This window comes from Myotis daubentonii, chromosome 8 (genome assembly GCF_963259705.1).
Source record: "Myotis daubentonii chromosome 8, mMyoDau2.1, whole genome shotgun sequence".
Lineage (NCBI taxonomy): Eukaryota > Metazoa > Chordata > Mammalia > Chiroptera > Vespertilionidae > Myotis > Myotis daubentonii.
This window is the reverse complement of record NC_081847.1, coordinates 57080095-57101631: the sequence shown is the minus strand read 5'-3', so window position 1 is coordinate 57101631 and position 21537 is coordinate 57080095. Positions and strand designations below refer to the sequence as shown.

The 21537-nt window shown below is 41.1% G+C and overlaps 1 protein-coding gene across 3 annotated transcripts in view; it reads right to left on the bottom strand.

The window, feature by feature from the left end:
• The window catches only part of USP14 (ubiquitin specific peptidase 14), a 48353-nt gene extending 27478 nt beyond the window's left edge, over positions 1 to 20875 (bottom strand). Inside the window, exons 1-5 of one of the 3 annotated variants that reach the window (XM_059706506.1) lie at positions 20546 to 20875; positions 16675 to 16820; positions 13671 to 13703; positions 7844 to 7948; positions 7064 to 7167 (exon numbers count right to left, since the gene is read on the bottom strand). In XM_059706506.1, the coding sequence (XP_059562489.1) occupies positions 7064 to 7167; positions 7844 to 7948; positions 13671 to 13703; positions 16675 to 16820; positions 20546 to 20561 (404 nt within the window). In that variant the 5' untranslated portion in view covers positions 20562 to 20875. Of the gene's footprint in view, positions 1 to 7063; positions 7168 to 7843; positions 7949 to 13670; positions 13704 to 16674; positions 16821 to 20194; positions 20348 to 20545 lie in introns of those variants that run through there. The other 2 variants (XM_059706507.1, XM_059706508.1) reach the window with 2 other exon arrangements.
• Between the last annotated feature and the right edge of the window lie 662 nt (positions 20876 to 21537).

The following is a 21537-nucleotide window of genomic DNA, read 5'->3' as shown; positions in this document are numbered from 1 at the left end:
ATATGGATGACTCTCAGAAACTATGCTCGAGTGAACTAAGTCAAAACAAAACAAAAGCAAAAAAAAAAAAGTACATTCTGTGCATTTAAGGTTCAGAATGCACGATGGTGGAAGGGGATGAGGACAGAATGGAAAAGGCATAAGAAAACTTTATAGGATGGTGAAAATGTTCTATAATTTCATTGTAAAACTAGGGGCCCGGTGCACGAAATTCGTGCACTGGGTGTGTGTGTGGGGGGGGGGTGGAGTGTCCCTCAGCCCAGCCTGCCCCCTCTCACATACTGGGAGCCCTCAGGCGTTGACCCCCATCACCCTCCAATCGCAGGATCGGCCCCTTGCCCAGGCCTGACGCCTCCGCCAGAGGCATAGACCCCCATCACCCTCCGATCGCCTGATCGGCCCCTTGCCCAGGCCTGACGCCTCCGCCAGAGGTGTCAGGCTTGGACAGGGGACCCCCATCTCCCCCTGATCACTGGCTCTGGCCCCCGCCCAGGCCTGAGGCCTCTGGCCCAGGAATCATGCCTGGGCAGGGGACCCCCATCTCCCTCTGATCGCTTGCTCCACCCCCCGCCCAAGCCTGACGCCTCTGACCCAGGCTTTAGGCCTGGGCAAGGGGACCATCATATCCCCACAATCCCCGGCTCAGCCCCCGCCCAGGCCTGATGCCTCGGCCAGAGGAGTTGACCCTCATCACCCTCCAATCACCAATCACCGGATCGGCCCCTTGACCAGGCCTGAGGCCTCCGGCAGAGGTGTCAGGCCTGGGCAGGGGACCCCCCAGCTCCCCGTGGTTGCAGGCTCCGCCCCTGCCCAGGCCTAACACCTCTGGCCTAGGCGTCCGGTTCGGGCAGCGGGGACCCACAGCTGCAGCGGCCCCGCAATCATGGGCTCCGCTTTAGGCCCAGGCAAGGGACCCCTAGCTTCCGGGACTGCCAGCTTCGACCGTGTCCAGCTCCCATCGCTGGCTCCACCCCTACTTCCTGCTATCACTGGCCAGGGCGGAAAAGGGACCTGATTCTCCGATCATGGCTGGGGGGCAGGGCAAAGGCGGCCCTGGGGCCGCCTTTGCCCTGCCCCCCACCTCTTAGCTCCCCCCTGGGTTTCTGATCACTGTCAGTGGCAGGGGGCTTCTTCCTGCTTTCCCTTTCGCCTCCCTGCATTGTGCCTACATATGCAAATGAACCGCCATCTTGTTGGCAGTTAACTGCCAATCTTAGTTGGCAGTTAATTTGCATATAGCCCTGATTAGCCAATGAAAAGGGTATCGTCGTACGCCAATTACCATTTTTCTCTTTTATTAGATAGGATAGGTTATAGAGAATTTGCATTTATCAAAACTGATCACACTGAACATTTAAAATGCATGCCTTTCACTAGATTTTTTTAAATTGAAATAGAATCTACAACAAAAACTCTATGCTTATGTAAATAGAAAGGTCACAGAAAATATCGTTAAATTATATTCAATTGAATAGTTTAGTTTTTTCTTTATTTCATTTATTTAGATCTGTTGGAAACAGAGAATAGAAATATCACACATTAATTTAATACTATCCCCTAAAAACTCTCACTATTACAGGAAAACATAGTTCCTACTTAAGATAAAACTATCTAATAAGCCAAATAACATTAATAATGAACTTTAAAAAGAAAAACTGTTAGAAAATAGAGAGGAACTGACAAAAATACTAAAGGGTTTAAAAGATAGGATTACTGAGTTTTACAGACAAAAGAACCAAGAGTCTTTGTCAAGTCAATAAATAGAAATTAAATTATGATATAAAAATTTTAAATTTAATTAAGTTAGCTTAATGTCTATTATACTTTATCACCTACAAAAAGAGGTTGTCTTTACTTTTCTATCTGTGAAATATTCAGAACAAGCAATCATACCTCAGATCAACCTAAACATTCATGAACAGAAGAAGACTGAATAACTATTTGGTAACATATACATAAATGGTATATTATATAGCACAAACATGAATGAACTACAACTACAAATACACACCATGGATAAACCAAACATAATGAGCTAGACTCAAATAAACACAATATACTAGTATATGTTTTTGTTCATAAACAGTTCAAAATAGTCAAATAAGTCAGGTTAATATTAACAACTTTAGAAAGAAGGCTGGAGTAGTGATTGGGAAGGGATAGGTCAGGGGGTTTAGGGAGTGCTAACAGGGTTCTGTTTATCTGTATTGGTTATATGGATGTGTTCATTCTGGGATAATTCATTTGTATACTTTTCTGGATATTATAATTCAATAATTAAAAATAAGCTTTGGGCCAAAATTATGAGATTTTATAGTATTATTTTTAAAAAATATCTAAACGGCATTTTCTAATTATTTATATGTTCAATAGAGGCCCGATGCACGAAATTCATGCAAGAGTAGGCCTTCCTTCCCCCAGCTGCCAGCACCAGCTTCCCTGTGGCACCCGGGACACGGGCTCCCTCCAGCCACAGGCAGGCACCCGGGATCGGGCTACTCTCGAAGCCCCAGCTTCATCCAGAAGGTCGTCTGGAAGGACATCTGGTCTAATTAGCATATTATGCTTTTATTATCCTATCCTATATAATAAAGAGCTAATATGCAAATGGTCATCACGCCCTCGTGCCGGAATTGCTCAGACACTCAACACTGGGAAGAGAGGAACGGGGACCAGCCAGGCACAACTGAGCTCACGAGAGAGGATGGAGACCAGCCAGGCTACGGCCTGGGAGAGGGACAAGCCGCACGTCCCATAGTCCCAGGCACCAACAGCTGCCGCCCAGGAAAGGGACAAGCTGCCTGCCCTGCGGTCCCGGGTGCCTGGGGCTGCAGCCTGGGCGAAGCCACCTGCCCACAGTCCCCTGCAGCTGTAGCCGGCCCGGGCAAAGCTGGCCTGGGTCCTGGGTTCCTGCAGCTGGGCAGAGGGAGGGAAGCCCGGGTCCCAGGTGCCTGAAACCGGCCAGAGGAGGGAATCCTGGGTCCCAGGTGCGGGGCGAGACAGAGGTGGTTAGGGGAGATCAGGACAGTAGGGGAGCAGTTAGGGGCAATCAGGCAGGCAGGCAGAGATGGTTAAGGGTGACCAGGCAGGCAGGCAGGAGAGCATAGGAGCCAGCGGTCCCGGATTGTGAGAGATCCCCCAAGGGGTACCAGAATGGAGAGGGTGCAGGCCGGGCTGAGGGATACCCCCCGTGCCCCCCTACCCCTACCCCCCCCCCCCCCCGTGCACCGGGCCTGTAGTTATAGATATAAATAAGTGACCCAGGCATGCAACTTAAGAAGTTAGAAAACAGTAAAACAAGCAAAATAAGTTAAATAAATAAATAAAGTAAAACAAGCCTAAAAAAGTAGAAGAAATTAATACAAACAAAAGTAGGATGAATCAGACAATTGAAATAATTGAGTGAATAAATCTAATAGCTGGTTCTGTGAAAAACAGACTACGTTAGCCTCTGACAAGATAAACAAGGGAGGAAAGGAAAATACTTAACAAATAAAATGGAACCTCAGTTCTCAAACTTAATTTGTTTTGGAAGGCTGTTCAAGAATTGATTTGTTCAAAAACCGAATCATTTTTTCCCATTAGAAAAATCCATTCCAGACCCCAAAACCACAAAGCACAAAAATATTCACAGCACAATTTTCTGAGATGTTAACAATTCGAGGTTTAGCGGTAAAGTGATTCATACTTCCCACTCTCTCCTTTGTCACCCAAGAGTCTGGTTACTGATCATACAGGTTATTAGCATGAAGGGGTTGTCGGGTAGAGAACCGAAATTTTGTTTGACTACCAAGACTTTTTCATTAAACAACTTGATCGAAAACAGAATTATTTGAGGTGGGAGACTTCAAGAAGCGAGGTTTGACTTAAATAAAAATGGGGGGGGAAACACCCTTATGCTAAAATAGTTTAAAGACATAAGGACAAATTCGTAGTAAAACATAAATTACCAAAACTGACTCTAAAAGACATAAAAAGAGCCCTAACGGGTCTGGCTCAGTGGATAGAGCATCGGCCTGCGGACTCAAGGGTCCCAGGTTCGATTCCCGTCAAGGGCATGTACCCTGGTTGCGGACACATCCCCAGTAGGGGGTGTGCAGGAGGCAGCTGATCGGTGCTTTTCTCTCATCGATGTTTCTAACTCTCTATCCCTCTCCCTTCCTCTCTGTAAAAAAAATCAATAAAATATATTTTTTAAAAAATAATAAATAAATAATAAAAAAATAAAAGACACAAAAAGTATACATTGAATATGAAGAAGAGAAGGTTCGATCCAGCCAATTTTATGAGTAAATTCTATCAAGAAAATATCATTCTTACACATATGTAAAAATGTGTGGAGAAATAACTGTTATTTCTGTTCTGATGGGAAAAGGGAGTGAGTAGAAAGAAAGTACATTCAAGAAAAAAAGACTGGATTGATTGAAGAGGCAGTAAGGGCCAAGAAAATCTGGTTGCTTGATGTAAATTGTAATGTGGGAGTTCTAAAACAGTGGAGAAATAACTAGGCCTCTGAAAAAAAATAAGTAACATTTCCCATCAAAACAGTTCTGAAATAGTACCTGTTTACTTGATCATCATTCTCAATTTGATTGTAAGTGCCTAAAGACAGGTAATGTGTGTTGTTCACTGATAATACATCAGTTGCACTCTAGGCAACTTCATATAAATATGTGACAAGTATTCACTTCAGAGAAATATAGAAAACCTTCAGTTACTCTCACGTTTCTGTGTATCCCTACTTTCTCCTCTCTAATGCTCAGTTCTATGAAAGCATTTCACAAGCCACTAAGGAAATAAAAAAATTAACATTCATGAAGCTAGGAACCCAAATTGCAGTTTAGAATTGTATCATACATTAAGAACTACAATGTATATATCAAGACAGTTGTAATAAATTGTCAGAATTAAGATACATATATATATTTAATCCTCATGTGAGAATATATTTTTTATTGATTTTTTTAGAGAGGAGAGAGAGAGAGAAAAAGGAAGGGGAGGGGGAGAGAGAGAGAGAGAGAGAGAGAGAGAGAGAGAGAGAATGAATCGATGTGAGAGAGAACCATCAATCGGCTGTCTCCTGTAACATACCCAACTGGGGATGGAACCCACAACTTTAGGTATACAGGACTACACTATAACCAACTGTGCAACCTGGACAGAGTCATATTTTGAACATTTAGATTCATTAAAAAAAAGAGACCCTCATATATAGATTATTTCACAGGTTCTCAAAACATGCATAATTGTTTACTTTTTTCTTATGTATAGTGATATAAAACAAAATTTCATTTCTTTTTAAAACCATAATTCACTGGCACAGTCATACAAATCAATGAATTTATTTCTAGACTAGAACTGAATGTCGAGAATTAAATCTTATTTATTACACCCATTATGATCAATTGATTTTCAACAAAGATGCTAGGAAAATTCAACGGGGAAAGATTAGTTTTTTCAACAAATAGTACTACAGGAACTGGATATTCACATGCAAAGGAATGGGATGGGACACCTACCTCTCATCACACATAAAAGTTAAGTAAACATGGATCACAAACCTAAATGTAAGAGCTAAAACTATGTAACTCTTAATAAAAACAACAGGAATAAATCTTTGTGACCTAGGATTAGCAATGGTTTCTTACATGACACCACACACACACAAAAAAAAAACACAAGCAAGCAACAAAAGAAAAAATACTGAACTACATCAAAATTTAAAACGTTTGACCAATGTTAACCCAATAAACTTATTTTTAAAAAGAAAAAATCAAAACTTTTATGCTATAAGCAACATCGAGAGTAAAAAAAAAATCACCAAATGAAAAAAAAAATCTGCAATTTATCTATTTGAAAAAGTATTTGTACACAGAATACATAAAGACAAACCATTAAAACATTGGCAAATAATTTGATCAAACATTTCTCCAGAGAAGATGTACAAATGGCCAATAAGCACTTGAAAAAATGTTACAACTCATTAGGTAAATGCAAATGAGAAGCACCACGATATATCATTTCACCCTCAGGATGCCTATAATCAAAAACATACAGTAACAAGATTGGCATGGAGGTGGAGAAATTGGAACTCTCTTACATTGCTGGCGAGGTAGTAAAAGGGTGAAGCCACTTTGGAAAACCGTCTGGCAGTTCCTCAAAATGTTTGTTTAACATAGAGTTACTATGTGAACAAGCAATACACTCATACCCAAGAGAAATGAAAACAACTCACCTGTACAACTTGTGACTGCATGTTTACAACTGCATTATTCATAATAGCTAAAAAAAAAAAGTGGAAACAGCCCGGCCAGCATGGCTCAGTGGTTGAGCATTGACCTATGAACCAGGAGGTCATGGTTCAATTCCTCGTCAAGGGGATATGCCTAGGTTTCGGGCTCAATGCCCAGTAAGGGGTGTGCAGGAAGCAGCTGGTCAATGATTCTCTCTCATCACTGATGTTTCTATCTCTCTCTCCCTCTCCCTTCCTCTCTGAAATAAATAAAAAATATTTTTAAAGTGGAAACAATACAAATGTCCACAACTGATGAATGGATAAACATATGTGGTATAGCCATTCAATTGAATATTATTCAGCTATACAAAAGAATGAAGTGCTAATACATAACATGAATGATCTAGAAAATAATATAAGTAAAAGAAGGCAGATACAAAAAGACCACATATTATATGATCCCACTTATATATAAAATGTCCAGAAAGACAAATCTATAAGACAAAAAGGAGATAAATGATTGCCTAGAGTTGCAGGTGGGAAGGGTGTAAGAAGTGATTGCTAATGAGTACGAGGTTTCTTTAGGGTGGGGTCGGTGGGGAATATTCTGAAATTAGAAGTAGTGACTGTTGCACAACCTTGTGAATATAATAAAGACAATTTAATTGAACACTTTAAATGAATTATCTGATAAATGAATTATATCTCAATATAGATGCTAAATACACACACACACACATACACACACACACACAACACACACAACACTACACAAATGTGAAACTCTGTTACCTAAAGAAGACTTAAAACATTTCTCTTTTGTCTTACCTTTTAAGAGCATCTTTGAGTTCAGGCACAGAACGAATACATTGAACTGTAGCATTCATGTAACAAGTGTTACCCAGGTTTGTCAATCCACATGGTAACTCCATCTGATAAGAGAAATCATTTTTATAAAATGACATAGCATATATAAATCACTAAAGTTCACACTTCAAAGTAAAATTTCCAACTTATACCAATGTATATTCCACTTTTACCCTAACGTAACATGTTTTATTTCCCCAACTAAAATTTTTCCTTGCATCGTACTAACAGTTATTCTCTGTTTTAATTCCTTTCTTGAAAATATTAAAAGGACAAAAGGATAGTCATATCAATCCTGTCCTCTTTCAGGGTTATCATTAAAACAGGATGATGAAATATACATAGAAATATTTACAAAAAAAGGAATGGTACTACATAAATGTGGGTGGTAAAACTAATAACATTTGACAAGTGTATGTTGGCCAGTTTCTAAACCAACATTGCATTTAAATTGAGGATTAATTGTATGTATTTTCAACATGGAAGGTTTTAAGAATTTAAATGTCCCAGCATTTAAACTACTTAATCTCTTTGAGCCTGTTTCCCCATAAAAATAGTAAACACTTAAATAGTGCTGACTACCTGCCAGACTTATATTACAGATATTAACTGCCTTTATAATGAATACATCTTGATATTAACTGTTAAATCGTCAAAGCATTCATGTGCTACTTTCTGAAAGGCACCTTAGTAACTGTACTTCTGAAAAGTAGTGGTTGTATAAAATGTGGTTTGTCTTACAGCAGATGCTAACTGTTCTTCTGTCATATCTTCTACGAAGACAGTTTTAGCTGAGGGTTCCTCAGGAAGTGCATCTGCTGATCCCATCATTAGTAGAGTTATTCCCTGTTGTAAAAAAATTTAATTTCATAAAATGCTCAAAAGTTGATCATTTTTATGTTCGATGAAAGAAGCCAGACATAGCAAAACACATACTGCATGCTTCTATTGGCCAGAAAAGGTAAATTTATACAGATACAAAGTAGATTAGCAGTTGTTAGGACTGAAGGTGGGGAAGAAGGAGTGACTTTAAATAGACGTGCATTTCTTTCAGGGTAATGGAAATATCCTAAAATTAGACTGTGGAGAAGATTTCACAACTCTGTAAATATACTAAAAATTACTGAGTTATCAAAAAAAAATTAAGTACAAAATGTCTGCTTCCGACCAGAGGTAGTCAGCTTATTGGCAAAAAGACACCAGGAAACTTTTTAGAGTGATGGAACTTCTGTATCTTGATTGTGGTGTGGTTAAATGACTATACAAAATTAACCAAATTCATCAAACTATACAATAAAAAAAGGTAAACTGTGCTCTGTAAAAATTATAAATCAATAAAGCTAAATGAAAAAATACTATCATAAACAAAGTTGAGAATGTTTACATACTGCAGAGAAGGGAATTCTTCAAATGATCATTAACATTTAATGGCACAATTTCTTCCCAAACAAATAAATTAAGCACTGATAGGATTTTATCTATAAATATCTATTATGTAACTGTAACAATTATTTACATTTGAATAAAAACATTGGGAACATTGAAAACTCCATTACTGGAAAACATCAAACCAAACACATAAGTTCAAAATACTCAATTTTATAATTCCACATATTATTAACCTAACTGAATACTTATATTCAATACATATGTAACATTCTATACAACAAAAGACCAATGAAGACACTGTCACCCTAAATCTCATAATCCTGAAATGTGAACAAAATCTTACTCAATATCTTAACTGGAAGATATTAACAAATGAAACAAAGAAAAGGGTACAGAGGTTTAATTTTTACTTAAAACTTATTATAACTAGAGGCCCGGTGCACAAAAATTTATGCCTTCGGGGGGGGAGGGGGATCCCTCAGCCCGGCCTGTGCCCTCTCTCAGTCTGGGACCCCTCGGAGATAACGACCTGCTGGCTTAGGCCTGCTCCCGGGTGGCAGAGGGCAGGCCCAATCCCTAGATGCAGTCCCTGGTCGGGCTCAGAGCAGGGCCGATTGGAGAGTTGGGGCACCGCCCCCTGTCATGCACAGAGCAGGGCAGATTGGGAGGTTGTGATGCCACCCTCAGTCACGCTCAGGGTAGGGCCGATTGGGGGGTTGGGGCACTGCCCTCTGTCACACTCAAGGCAGGGTGGATGGGGAGGTTGTGGCGCCACCCCGTCATGCACAGAGCTGGGCCAATCAGGGGGTTGGGGTGCTGCCCCCTGTCACGCACAGAGCAGGGCCCATCAGGGTGTTGGGGAGCTCCCCACTGTCACGCACAGAGCAGGGCCCATCAGGGGGTTGAGGAGCTCCCCCCTGTCACTCACAGAGTAGCGCCGATAGGGGAGTTGGGGCACCGCCCCGTCACACACAGAGCAGGGATGATCAGGGGGTTTGGGGGCGCCGCACCCTGTCACACTCAGGGCAGGGCCGATGGGGAGGTTATGGCTCTACCCCGTTACACAGAGAGCAGGGCCCGTGGGGGGGGCGGGGGGGCGCCGCACCCTATCACACACAGAGCCACAGGGCGATCAGGGGGTTGGGGAGCTCCACCCTATCAGGCACAGAGCAGGGCTGATCAGGGGGTTGGGGCGCCTTCCGCTGTCACGAACAGAGCAGGGCGGATAGGGAGGTTGTGGCCCCGCCCCCTGTCACACACAGAGCTGCAGGGTGATCAGGGGGTTTGGGCGCTGCCCCTTGTCACGCTGATCCCGGTGCTGGGAGGCATATTACCCTTTTACTATATAGGATAGAGGCCTGGTGCATGGGTGGGGCTGGCTGGTTTTCCCTGAAGGGTGTCCTGGATCAGGGTGGGGGTCCCCACTGGGGTGCCTGGCCAGCCTGGGTGAGGGGATGATGTCTGTTTGCAGCTGGTCACACACCCTTCAGGGTGGGGGTCCTCACTGGGGTGCCTGGCCAGCCTGGGTGTTGGGATGATGGCTGTTTGCAGCTGGTCACACACCCTTCAGGGTGGGGGTCCCCACTGGGGTGCCTGGCCAGTCTGGGTGAGGGGCTGAGGGCTGAAGCTCCCAACTGCTCCTTTTTTTCTTTTCTTTTTTTCTTCTGGGACAGCTTTAACTCTGGCTCCAGCTCTGAGGCCTCTGCTGCTGAAAGCAGGTATCTGGTTTGTTTGTGTTCTATAATCGAAACACTGTTTCAACTCCAGCTCTGAGATCCCGGCGGGCTGAAAGCAGGTTTCTGGGGTTTTGTTTAGCTTCTATATTTGTTACAATGTTTCAAACTGCAGGCTCAGAGGCGGGCAAGGCAGGCGGGGAACGTTGGTTTCCTCCGTCACTGAAGCAAGCAAGCCTCATGTTAGTTTCAAGCTGCCTGGCTGCCGGCCGCCATCTTGGCTGGCAGTTAATTTGCATATCGCCCTGATTAGCCAGTGGGAAGGGTAGCGGTCATACGCTAATTACCATGTTTCTCTTTTATTAGATAGGATAGCAAAGCAGTACTAAGCCATCACTAAAAAATCTTTTTCCAAAGACAACTCTCTCAAGAAAACCAAGTATTTAAAGATTAGCAACAGCCAGTTAGAAAATACAAAAAGAAAGAATACCAACAAATATCTAAGAGAAAGCATAACAAGAAATATGTAATAGGAATATAACCATGGCCCGGCCAGCATGGCTCAGTGGTTGTGTTGACCTATGAACCAGGAGGTCACGGTTCGATTCCTGGTCAGGATACATGCCCAGGTTGCGGGCTTGATCCCCAGTGTGGGACATGCAGGAGTCAGCCGATCAATGATTCTCTCTCATCATTGATGTTTCTATCTCTCTCTCTCTCTCTCCCTCCCTCACCGAAATCAATATATATATATATATATATATATATATATATATATATATATATATATATATATATATATCTCACCATAAAGATTATAACCATAAAGCTCTAGTTAGGGATATAAGAAAACACCTAAGTAAATTGAAGGACATGACAGGTTTCTAGTCTGGAAAAATTATTATAAAAACATGATTCCAAATTATTATCCAAATTTAATGAAATTCCTGTTTGAATTATAAAATCTTTATTTATTAGAAACTTTATAAAATCTTTAATTCATGTAGCAAATTCATACCCAAGACAACAGCTAAGAAATCACAATTTGCCAATACCAAGGGGAAAAGGAGAGAAAGAAAACACAGTACTACAGATTCTAGAATTAAAAGTATAGTATGCCAATCAATTCAACAACTTAAATTTAATGTACCAATTTCTTAAAAGAGGCAAACTACCAAAACTGATGTAAAAGAAAATATAGTATCTGATAGTCCTTCATTTATTTAAAGACACTAAATTCTTAATTAAAAGTCTTCCCACTGTATGAGAAAACATTTGCCAATGATCCATCTGATAAGGATTTAATTTCCAAAATATGCAAGGAACTCATACCTCAACACCAGCAAGACAAACAATTCAACTAAAAAAGGAACCAAGGACCTAAATAGATACTTCTCCAAAGAGAATACAGACGGCCAATAGATACAGGAAAAAATGTTCAAAGTCACTAATCATCAGAGATGCAAAATAAATTTCAATGAGTTATCTGACCTTACACCTGCCAGAACGGCAACCATAAATTAATCAACAAAGTGCTGGTGATTATGTGGATGAAAATATACTATATTTTTATAATCTAGCCATGAACATTGGAAAACACATTTTTAAGTATCATTTTCAACAACTAAGAAACATTAAGTTCCATGAATCTAACAAAAACCATACAAAACCTCTATGCTGAAATGAAAAACTACAAAGCTCTGCTAAGAGGATAATATAAAGGCTTAAACAAATGAAGTAGACCATATTTAAGGATTGTAATACTCAATACTGTTATGATGTGCATTCTCCCCAAATTGAACTACAAATTCAATGTAATCTCAAACAAAATTCCAGGAGTCCATTTGTAGAAATTGACAGACTTCTCTAAAATTATACAAAAATTCAAAGGAGCTAAAACAGTCTCAAAGAAGAAAAGGTTGGAGAACTTACACTATCTTATTCTCAGACTTATAAAGCTTTAATAATCAAGAATATGGTAGTGAATCAAGATTTAACTATAAGACTGCGAACAAAGACCACTAGGGGGTACACCAAGGAAGCATAACAAAATGCGGAGACAAAGAAACAGCACAAAATTGTCAATGGAAGATATAGAGTTCAGAACCACACTTTTAAGGTCTCTCAAGAACTGTTTAGAAGCTGCCGATAAACTTAATGAGATCTACACGAAAACTAGTAAGACCCTCGATCTTATATTGGGGAACCAACTAGAAATTAAGCATACACGGACTGAAATAACGAATATTATACAGACGCCCAACAGCAGACCAGAGGAGCGCAAGAATCAAGTCAATGATTTGAAATGCGAGGAAGCAAAAAACATCCAACCGGAAAAGCAAAATGAAAAAAGAATCCAAAAATGCGAGGATAGTATAAGGAGCCTCTGGGACAGCTTCAAGCATACCAACATCAGAATTATAGGGGTGCCAGAAGATGAGAGAGAGCAAGATATTGAAAACCTATTTGAAGAAATAATGACAGAAAACTTCCCCCACCTGGTGAAAGAAATGGACTTACAGGTCCAAGAAGCGCAGAGAACCCCAAACAAAAGGAATCCAAAGAGGACCACACCAAGACACATCATAATTAAAATGCCAAGAGCAAAAGATAAAGAGAGAATCTTAAAAACAGCAAGAGAAAGAAACTCAGTTACCTACAAGGGAATACCCATACGACTGTCAGCTGATTTCTCAACAGAAACTTTGCAGGCCAGAAGGGAGTGGCAAGAAATATTCAAAGTGATGAATACCAAGAACCTACAACCAAGATTACTTTATCCAGCAAAGCTATCATTCAGAATTGAAGGTCAGATAAAGAGCTTCACAGATAAGGAAAAGCTAAAGGAGTTCATCACCGCCAAACCAGCATTATATGAAATGCTGAAAGGTATCCTTTAAGAAGAGGAAGAGGAAGAAAAAGGTAAAGATACAAATTATGAACAACAAATATGCATCTATCAACAAGTGAATCTAAGAATCAAGTGAATAAATAATCTGATGAACAGAATGAACTGTTGATTATAATAGAATCAGGGACATAGAAAGGGAATGGACTGACTATTCTTGGGGGGGAAAGGGGTGTGGGAGATGTGGGAAGAGACTGGACAAAAATCGTGCACCTATGGATGAGGACAGTGGGTGGGGAGTGAGGGCGGAGGGTGGGGCGGGAACTGGGAGGAGGGGAGTTATGGGGGGAAAAAAAAGAGGAACAAATGTAATAATCTGAACAATAAAGATTTAATTAAAAAAATAAAAAAAAAGAATATGGTAGTGGTGTAAGTTTTATCTAATATATAGTATATGAAACAAGAGGCCAAAAACAGACGTACAATTAATTTTCAAGAAAGTTTCCAACACAAGTCAATGGAAAGAGAAAAGTATTTTCAACAGATGTTGCTGGAACAACTTAATGTACACATGGAAAAAAGGACATTTGGAATATATTTTTAAATAATAATTAGGAAATTGCATTATAATAAATAGTGTTCTTAGGATTATACTTACATTTTTTATTTTTATGTTTCCCCAATCGTCATCCTGTTTTAAAGACAAATAGAAAACTTTTAATCATCCCTGTACAATCCAAGCATATTCTAATAATCAACTAATTATAAGCTACTCAAAATATAATATTTTCTGTCAGATTTTATTTAAATTATTGTAATCAAAGTGTTTTTTTAAAAAACACATGCAATCCTAAAGATACTAAGTCTATCAATTGCTTAAACTACATAAGACACAATCTAAGACAGGAAACCTGGCAGCACCAAAAGTACTAAAAAACACCTGATTGATGACAAATGAAAGATGCTAATTTTTGCATGTTTGTTGCATGTTTGGAATCAACAGAGCCAATATCTGCCTTAGGTGACAAGACTGAAGAGTAATATGAAATAAGGTCTGCATAATTAGGGTAATTACAGAATTTGTCATTCAAACCAGGAGACTCTTGATAAAATGCTATTGAAAATGGTCCCAGGAGAGTAAACAGGACCACCCAATGCAAAGTAACCCTTAATAATACTTGCTCTGTCCAATGTTTCTTAAGTACAAAATTTCACATCTACGAAACAATTAAACAATACTTTTACTTGAATATGTTCAATTAAATCAATATTTTTTTTCTTAATACCGTGAGTGGTTCACAGATATTTTGGCCTACTAAAGCTATGCCCTTCCCTATACAGGATAGTCAGTTCTATATTACTCCTTTTTTTGGAAGAAGGTACAGGCACTCAATCTGCTTCCTTTTGGGGGAGTCACTAATTATTTCTCCAGACACCCTGCTTCAAAGTTGCACATTAACTTCCTAAAGACTCAGCTCACCCGACCCAGGTGGGTCAGTGGTTGAGCATCGCCCTATGAACCAGATCATGGTTCGACTCCTGGTTGGGGCACATGACGGAATTGTGGGCTCAATTCCCAGTAGGGGCCGATCAATGATCCTCTCTCACCATTGATGCTTATCTCTCTCTCCCTCTCCCTTCCTCTCTCTGAAATCAATAACAACATATTAATAAAAAAAAAAAAAAAAGACTTCTCAGTTTAAGGGCTACTACTGCTAATTATAAGTAATAACAACTATATATGCCCCCTCAGAGCACTTATCCCAGGTCACAAGAGCTAGGAGATGAACCCAAGTCTACTTGACTTGTACATCATATTCCCTTTTGGTCTCTTACTTTATCTTACTTAAAGCTCTCTGATGCTATTTCCTCATTTATAAAATATATAAAATACAATTATTTTCATCATTTTTTAAATATATACAGATGAGAATTTTTTTTAAATAATAAAAGCCTGACACAAAGTAAGTATTTAATTAAGTGATAGTTATTTAGTAGTCAATTTCATTTAATTAGCATTTTTCTAAAATTCCCTACAGTACACCATCAGTTCAGACATGTCTTGTTTTACTACCTTTGCTTTATTGGACTTTGTAGATACTGTGATTTTTACAAGACACTCTTCCAGCAAAAATGTGAAGGCTCAGAAAATTATCATTTTTTAGCAATAAAGTGTTTTTTAATTAAGGTATATACATTGTTTTTCTAGACATAAAGCTATTGCACACTTAATAGACTTTACTGCAGTGGTTTGGAACCAAATCTGCAATATCTCTGAGGTATGCCTGCACACAGCTCAGCAGAAATTAGGTTAGCCTATATAGTAAAAGGCTAATATGCAAATCAACCGAACGATAGAACAACCAGTCACTATGACCCGCACTGACCACCAGGGGCAGATGCTCAACACAGGGGCTGCCCCCTGGTGGACAGTGCACTCCACCAGGGGGAGCACCGCTCAGGCAGAAGTCAGGCTCACAGCTGGTGAGCACAGCAGTGGTGGCAGGAACCTCTCCCACCTCTGTGGCAGCACTAAGGATGTCCAACTGACGACTTTCGCCCACTCCAGTGAAGCGGGCCTAAGCCGTCAGTCGGACATCCCCCGAGGGCTCCCTGACTGCGAGAGGGCACAGGCCAGGCTGAGGGACCCCCCCCCCCGAGTGCACGAATTTCATACACCAGGCCTCTAGTCAATAACTAAAAGTTCATACTGCAACTTGGAGGAGAAATAATGTTTCTTCACCAACATCTGTTTTACTGCCCACCTAACAGGGGTAGCCAGCCCTTAGCATTTCATATCTAACTCTTGAAGTATGTTTTAAAAACTATACTTATACAGTATTATAAATAACAATGAAGAAAATACCTTTGCATCTTTTTTTGTGGCCCTTCACCAATGATGCTAGTAAGCTTGGACTCTTAACTATAGTCAATGTGATCATTCCAAGGTAAGTTGAAAAAATTTAATTCTCTATTTTTTTAAACAAAATTTTTTCTCTCCCACCTCCAAACAGGTTTTAGATAGCAATTACTCTTAAGAGAATGAAGTTCTTTTTTAAGGGATAGGATGCAAGAAAGGCCACAGGAAACAAATTAAGTTTTCCAGTATTTCAAAATCAGGGCTTGACCTGACTCCCATGACCCACAGAGGTATTCATTAATATAGTGCATTTGAAAATAAAAAATTTAGTGATGTTTTTATAATATAATGTTTGAAATGGCTACAATGTTCCTCCTTAAACCAGTATGAATAAAATAATTACAATCGCATAACTATATATTCACCAAATAAAAAAACCTCATATGCCACATTTCACTAATTATATAATAATCCTATTTAATAAAAGGCTAATATGCAAATTGACCAAATGGCCTAAAGACTGGTCGCTATGACACTCACTGACTACAGGGGGAGGGGGAGGAGTGCTGCTCAGCCAAAAGCCGAGCACAGCGGCGGTGGCAGGAGCCTCTCCCGCCTCTGCAGCAGCACTAAGGATATCCCACTGCTGACTTACAGCCATCAGTCAGACATCCCCCGAGGGCTCCTGGGCTGCAAGAGGGCGCAGGCCGGACTGAGGGACCCATGCCCCCCGCCCGGAGTGCATGAATTTCATGTATCGGGCCTCTAGTATTATGTAATGAAAATACGGACTAAGTTTTACCTTCAATGTTCCTCCTTTCACCATAACTTTCTGTCTGGATGGCTGGACTCCAGTCAGTGCAAAAAGCTGAGCCTTGAACACCATTGGAGGTTCATCAGTATTCAATTCTACACCTTCAAATTTCTCTTTTCCCCACTTCACGGTAACTGAAAACAAAACCATAATTTATTGTTTTCATTTACAAAATAACAGGACTTCAGATTGAGAAGAAAGCTAGTTCTTGAAAGCCAAACTATGTCATTCATCTTTTTATGTTCACAATGCCTATACTAAATCAGAAGTGACCTGAACGCAGTAGGTCCTGAACAAAATTTAACTGGATCTAATCCAACTTCTCATTTGATAAATAAGGAAACCAACAATTAAGAGAAGTTGGTTGACTTACTAATGTCAAAAAGGCTGGTTAGTAAATATTCAAGTCTTCAGAATCTTATATCAATAATTTCTGCAAAATATGATCACAATGAAATATTTCCCAGAATAAGGTTCACAGACTTCAAAATGTATTTTAATTAAGCAGTCATTAAAATCTACATACTGTTGGAATACAGAAGAGAAAGAGAGGTTTTTGAGAGGTGATTAGAGAGAAAAAAAATTGGGAGATAAAAGCGTATTTAAAACAAGGAATACAGATTCTGAATTCTAAGAATTGAAAAGTGTGGTTCCTGAGCACAAGATGGTCAAATATTAAAAATTATATATTTCTTTGGTTATATAAAGATATAATTAAGTCACTAAAAAATATTGAAATCCTACTTCACAGCCATTCAAATAGCTATTTAGAAAATAATGTGGTGAAAATTGGAACCGTTGTTATTGCTAATGAGACTATAAGATACGGCAGTACCTAACAAAATTAAACATAGAATTACCATATGATCCAGTAATTCTACTTCTAGGTGTATACCAAAAAGTAAGCAAAGCAGGGACTGAAACTGATATTTTATACCCATGTTCATAGCAGCATTATTCACAATAGCCAAAAGATGGGAACAACCCAAGTGTCCATCAGATAAATGGGTGAACAAAATATGGCATACATCCACAATGATTATTATCTGCCTTAAAAAGTAATGAAATTCTTACACACCCTACAACATGGATAAATCTTGGAGACATTATATACTAAGCAAAATAAGGCAGACACAAAAGTACAATTATTGTATGATTCCACTTATATGAGGTACCTAGAGTGGTCAAATTCAGAGGCAGAAAGTAGAATGGAGGAAATGGAAAAAGGGAGTATATTGTTCAATGAAACAGTTTCAGTTTAGAAACATGAAAAAGTTTGGGAAGTGGTTAGTGATGATGACTACACAACAAGGTGAATGTACTGAATGCCAAAAACTGTACACTTAAAAATGATTAAAATAGTACATTTTATGTTACATATACTTTACCGTAATAAAAAAATTTCAATCAACCAATAAAAAACTTTCAATTAGCCTCATAAAATAGCTAATTTTTGAAATATGTAAAAATAAACAAACTCAAGGATATAGTTTGTTTCCACTAAAAACTTTATACCTATTTAAAACGAGACTCTCACAACTATCAGCTGTCTGATTTCCAACTACTAAAATCAGAATATGAAAAACTGACCCTGACTCCAAATACCAATTCTTTCATCAGTTCAATTAATGTATTCAGCATTCATTCAATGATAAGTCCAGTAACAAGCATTAGGGAAGACCCTATGAATTTATTTATAGTCTAACAAGGGAGAAATAGAGAAGTAAAGGTTAAGATAAATAATATAAGTATTATAAATGCTACAGGAGTACAGAAGAATGCTTCCTGAGCAAGGAAGCATTCCCTGGAGGAAGTAATAACTGTGTTTTCACTATCAATTTTTTATCACTATCAAGCTAAGACTCAAAGATAAATTAGGTGTTAGCCAGAAAAAAGAAAAGCATTCCTGGAAAAGACAAGAAAAACATAAAGCAGCATGGTATATAATTCCCAGAGTGAACCAGAATCAGCTGAAACTGGAAGCTGGCCAAGGATCAAGTCAAGGAAGATAACATAAGTTATGCTAAAACATACAGGCTTTATGTCATAGAAAATGTGCAATCTCTGAAAGGTTTTCATAAAGGCAACTTTGGTCTGGTTTGGTTTGCACATTAGATGATGCTAGCAGCAGCAGGGAAATTGAAAATGGTACAACTGTAAACATTGAGATAAGCTAAAAACATAATAGTACAAGCAAAATACAGGACTAAGCCAGAACAATATGGAAGAGGGACCTATCTGAAATGTACTTAGCTATGTCACATGGGCAAGTTACTTAAACTTTTTTGCTAACCCATAAAGGAGAATTATACCAGTATCTCAGGATTATGTTGCAGATTGAAACAAAGCTACATGTACAAAAACACTAGCTTTGTACCAGGCACACAGGTGGTCACTGAGTTTTATGGCACTTACCTTAACTATATAAAAATCTGGATATTTAATTTTCTAACAAAACGTATGAAACAGTACTTAAAATGTTCTCGTTTTAATATAGGGCTTTTTGCAGAACCTGAAAATAGAGATTCTCAATATAGAGATGTCAGAGGAAGAAACCTTAGAAATCGACTTCAGTTCCCTCATTTTGGAAGTAAGGAAAAGTTTGATTAAATATTTAAGAAGGAACTCGTTTTTTAAGAGCGACAGTTTGGTGAATATAGGCATATTTTTAGGGGAACAAAAGAGAGGGGTTGGTTTTGTTGTGTGTGTTTAAGTATTAGCCTACGGTGGGATTTATCAACATTAGTGCTCCCTCAACTCTACATTGCATAAATGTAATATTTCAAGTATCATTCTGTTAAATTATTGTGTAATTATCCTATTGCTAATCATTACAGAAACAGCTTGAGCAATCACTATTAAAGCATTCCATTGAAGAATCTAGATCAAGAATCCACCTCGATGTTAAACGGTACTTTTCTGCTGCATGTCATTCTTGGAAAATGCTGAATCTTCGATTAGAGGAATTATGATCGTCAGGTAGGGCCAAGAAACACACACATCCATAGCCAACTGAAGCCACCACGTACATCTTAGCTGCCATTTTGAATCAGATTAGGAAACAGGAAGGTCCATTAATTAAAAACTTGACCACCCGCCAACCCCCTAGAGACCCAGACTACCATCAGGCAACAATCCGTCAAACGCCAACCAAAAGGAAACGATGCCCGCGGACAGGTGCACTGCACTCATCTGCCTCCCAGAGCTAACTAACACCATGCTTCGGACTTCGAAACTCAGTACGTTTGATGAAGTAAAAACGCAGTAAACACACACACACGCGCACACACACACACAAACACAAAGTCGCAATCTGCTTGGGAACTAAACAGAAACTGGTACCAAAGAGGGTCTTGCAGCGGCAGCCCAAGGGGTAAGCGAAGGGAAACCCCGGTCCCTCCATCCCTCCCCGGCCTCAGGATTCCCTCCGTGCGCCCCCAGGCACAGCCCCCCCGAGGAGCACCAGGACACCCCCCCCCCCAGCCCGGCCCGGGGCCCCAGGACACACCCTCACCTGTCCCCGCTCGCGAGGACAGCGACAGAAACTATTCTGCAGAGTCACCGCTCCCGGAGGCCGACGCGCCGGCTTCCCCATCGCCGCTCCCGCTCCCACCCCACCCACCAGGCGGCCCTGGACAGGCAGCGCCCCCGCGCGTGGCCGGGCGCGACGGGCATGGAGAGAGAGAGGCCAGCTCCGCTCCACGCCGCCGCCACCCCCGCCCACGCCTCCCCGCTCCCTTCCCGTCCCCTCCCCCGCCCCTGCTCAGCCGGGCGTCCGCCCCGCAGGCCAGGCCTCCTGACAGGCCTAGCGCTGACGAGAAGCGAGGAGCGCGGGGCCGGAGGCGAGAGGGGAGCTCACCGGAGTACAGCGGCATGGCGGGGGGTGCGGGGAGGCGACGGCACAGGGAGGCTGCGCCTGGCAAGGGCGGCGAAGGGAAAGGGACACGAAGAAGCTATGGCAGCGGGCGAGAGGGCAGCGCGGGGTTGGCGGCAGCTCGGGTGCGACAGGAGTCTCATTCAAACCGGCCACTAGCGATGACGCAGCAACACGCAGTTCGCCCGCCGAGCTGGAGGCGGCGAGGCGCGGGGCGGCGAGGCGGGGCCTGGAGGGTGGAGGGCCGGCGCGGTGGGGAGGGAGCCGGGATTGGCGGAGGCCGGCGAGACGGCGGGCGCGGCGCGTGGGCTCGCGGCCCCTGCGCCACTCGGCGGGGCGCCTGCGCACTGCACGCCCCCGCCCCCGCCCGCCGGCCACGTGGGCTTGGCCCCGCCCATCCTGGCCGCTGGTGCAGTGGGAACTTGACGTTCTTGCGGCTTCTTAAAAACGTCTTTCCCCCCTTTTACAAAACGGTGGGTCAGTAGAAGCCGGGGATTCTTGTTGTGCATGTAGCCAGTGGTAGAGCTGAGAGAGCCCTTGCTCCACCCCTCAAACCGGTCTGTTTACTTCTTAATGAAAACAGCTAGCCCTCCCTTTAAGGATTTTTGTGGCAAAAATGAATAGTGTATGACCAAGTTTGTTTTAAGCACACCCCTCCCCCTTTGGTGCAACTAACTTCTATCTAGCCTCATTGGGGGACATAGGGATCTGAATTTAAGACAAATGGGGCAAAGTGAGGGTGTGGAGTGATGCTAATAACTGAAAGCATAAAAGAAAATTTACATAGCTGGCCTGCCTCAATGTCAGCGCGAGTTATTGATGATAGCAACCTTGCCCCACATACCATACGCTGCTAAGCCTGGTCTACATGTGTCTAATGGATAGAATCTTCTGCTTAAGGTTGACTTCTTTAAATAATTAAGATATTGGGGATGTGAGGGCGATCTGGCTGCGACATCTGTCACCCCTTTGATCGC